The 1,944-nt window shown below is 49.4% G+C and overlaps 1 protein-coding gene across 2 annotated transcripts in view; it reads left to right on the plus strand.

The window, feature by feature from the left end:
* The window catches only part of NR2F2 (nuclear receptor subfamily 2 group F member 2), a 7,677-nt gene that overhangs the window by 2,813 nt on the left and 2,920 nt on the right, over positions 1–1,944 (plus strand). For both annotated transcript variants that reach the window (XM_014944395.1, XM_014944394.1), the window contains exon 2: positions 431–958. In XM_014944395.1, coding sequence (XP_014799881.1) covers positions 431–958 — 528 coding nt within the window. The remainder of the gene's footprint in view (positions 1–430; positions 959–1,944) is intronic.

Consider the following 1,944-nt stretch of genomic DNA (forward strand, 5'->3'; position numbering starts at 1 on the left):
GTAATGAAGAAAAATACCCGGGCACACAAAGACGTATCCTGCATCTCTTGAAGGAAGGGTGGCGGTGGAGGGGGCTGGGGGGAAAGGAGGAGGGGGGGGAAAATAAGTGAATTGTGGTGTGTTTTGGGAAGTGAGGGGCTCGGGCTCCTTCAGGCAGCCCTGGCCGAGCGGACAGCATTGCTCAGCTTTTATTGTTGCTTTTACTTGACCCGGGAACCGCGGAGCCTTAAAACGGGGTACGGGCCGAACTCTGGCTGGGGGAAAAAAAGAAAGAAAAAAGGAAAAAAAAAAAAAAAAAGCCTGTTCCCCCTTAAGCTGACTTGGTACGGTGTCACACACGCACGCAGAAGCACACAAAGCAGGCTGTATATTGAACCGATGGTCGCAATTCAGATATTAATAGCTGTAGTTTCTTCTTTATTTACTGCAGCGGTCCAGAGGGGCAGAATGCCACCCACACAGCCAACTCATGGTCAGTTCGCCTTGACAAACGGGGACCCTCTCAACTGCCATTCCTACCTATCCGGATATATCTCCCTTCTTCTGAGAGCAGAGCCCTACCCCACCTCCCGCTTTGGCAGTCAGTGCATGCAACCCAACAACATCATGGGCATCGAGAACATTTGTGAACTGGCAGCTAGGATGCTCTTCAGCGCGGTGGAGTGGGCCAGGAATATCCCCTTCTTCCCAGACCTCCAGATCACAGACCAGGTGGCCCTCCTGAGGCTGACCTGGAGCGAGTTGTTTGTCCTCAACGCTGCCCAGTGCTCCATGCCCCTCCACGTCGCTCCTCTCCTGGCAGCTGCTGGCCTCCACGCTTCGCCAATGTCTGCTGACCGAGTGGTCGCCTTTATGGACCACATACGAATCTTCCAAGAGCAAGTAGAAAAACTGAAAGCATTGCATGTCGACTCTGCAGAATATAGCTGTTTAAAGGCCATAGTCCTCTTCACCTCAGGTAGGCAGCGTTTCTTTGCTCTTCCTTTTTGCCTTCCCCCTGTCCCAAACCCCCCTCCCTCCTTCCCTTTACCCCCTCCCCGAGAAGTGTTTGCTCTTGCAAAGTGTTATTGCCTGCACCCCATCACCGTTCCCGGCCCCCCCTTCACCCCCCCGAGAACCAGCGCGGTCTCTTTCTTTGTAGGAAACGGTGCCCCCGTGGGCCTCCCCTTGAGGGCCTCGGATCTGAGCATCCCATCTTCGAGGGAGTGCAAAATTAAAAAAAAAAAAAAATTAAATTAAATTAAACACACATACATACACAAAAAGCCAACCAAAACACACCCCAACCCTAGTGGAATAATGCTGGGGCCGGGGGAAGAAGGGGCTCGGGGAGAGGCACCCATTCGCCACGAGAGACTGCGCCTTTCCCATTGAAAATAATATTTTATTTAACAGTATAGCTCTGGGTTGTTGCATTTAATGACACGCATCCGAACAGCAGCAAAAATCTGTTTGATGTTGTTAAATACAAGCCGTCCTATCAGTGAAACCACTTTAAAAAGAGGATCATTTTATGGGCAGCCAGGAAGGGAAAAAAAAAAGCCCTGCAGGATTAAAAATTGAATTAAAAAAAAAAAAAAAAGTTAAATGCGCAAAGCTGAGTTTAAAATATGTTCCCTGCCATCCCATAAAATAAAATAAATCAACTTTCCAAAGAGCTGTCTCTGATTTAAACAGAATGTGGCAGTGAGCAGTTCTGTGTCATTTAAGCTAAGGGGGGAAAAGTTTGCATTTGTACCCAGCAGGAACTGCATAGTCCAGAGCGAGTAGCGGGTGCGAAAAGATCATTACCATAAGTAGACAGGGATAGTATGAAAAAGTAAGAGGAGACTGAAGCTGCCGCTCCTCAGTGTAATTCCGGGGTGGCACAACCATGCCTCTCCCGAGGAAAAGACCTCGAGGTGTTTCTTAGATAATCAAAGAGGAAAGGGGAGGGAGGGGGGG

Source organism: Calidris pugnax, unplaced genomic scaffold, assembly GCF_001431845.1.
Source record: "Calidris pugnax isolate Ruff unplaced genomic scaffold, ASM143184v1 scaffold70, whole genome shotgun sequence".
Taxonomy (NCBI): Eukaryota; Metazoa; Chordata; class Aves; order Charadriiformes; family Scolopacidae; genus Calidris; species Calidris pugnax.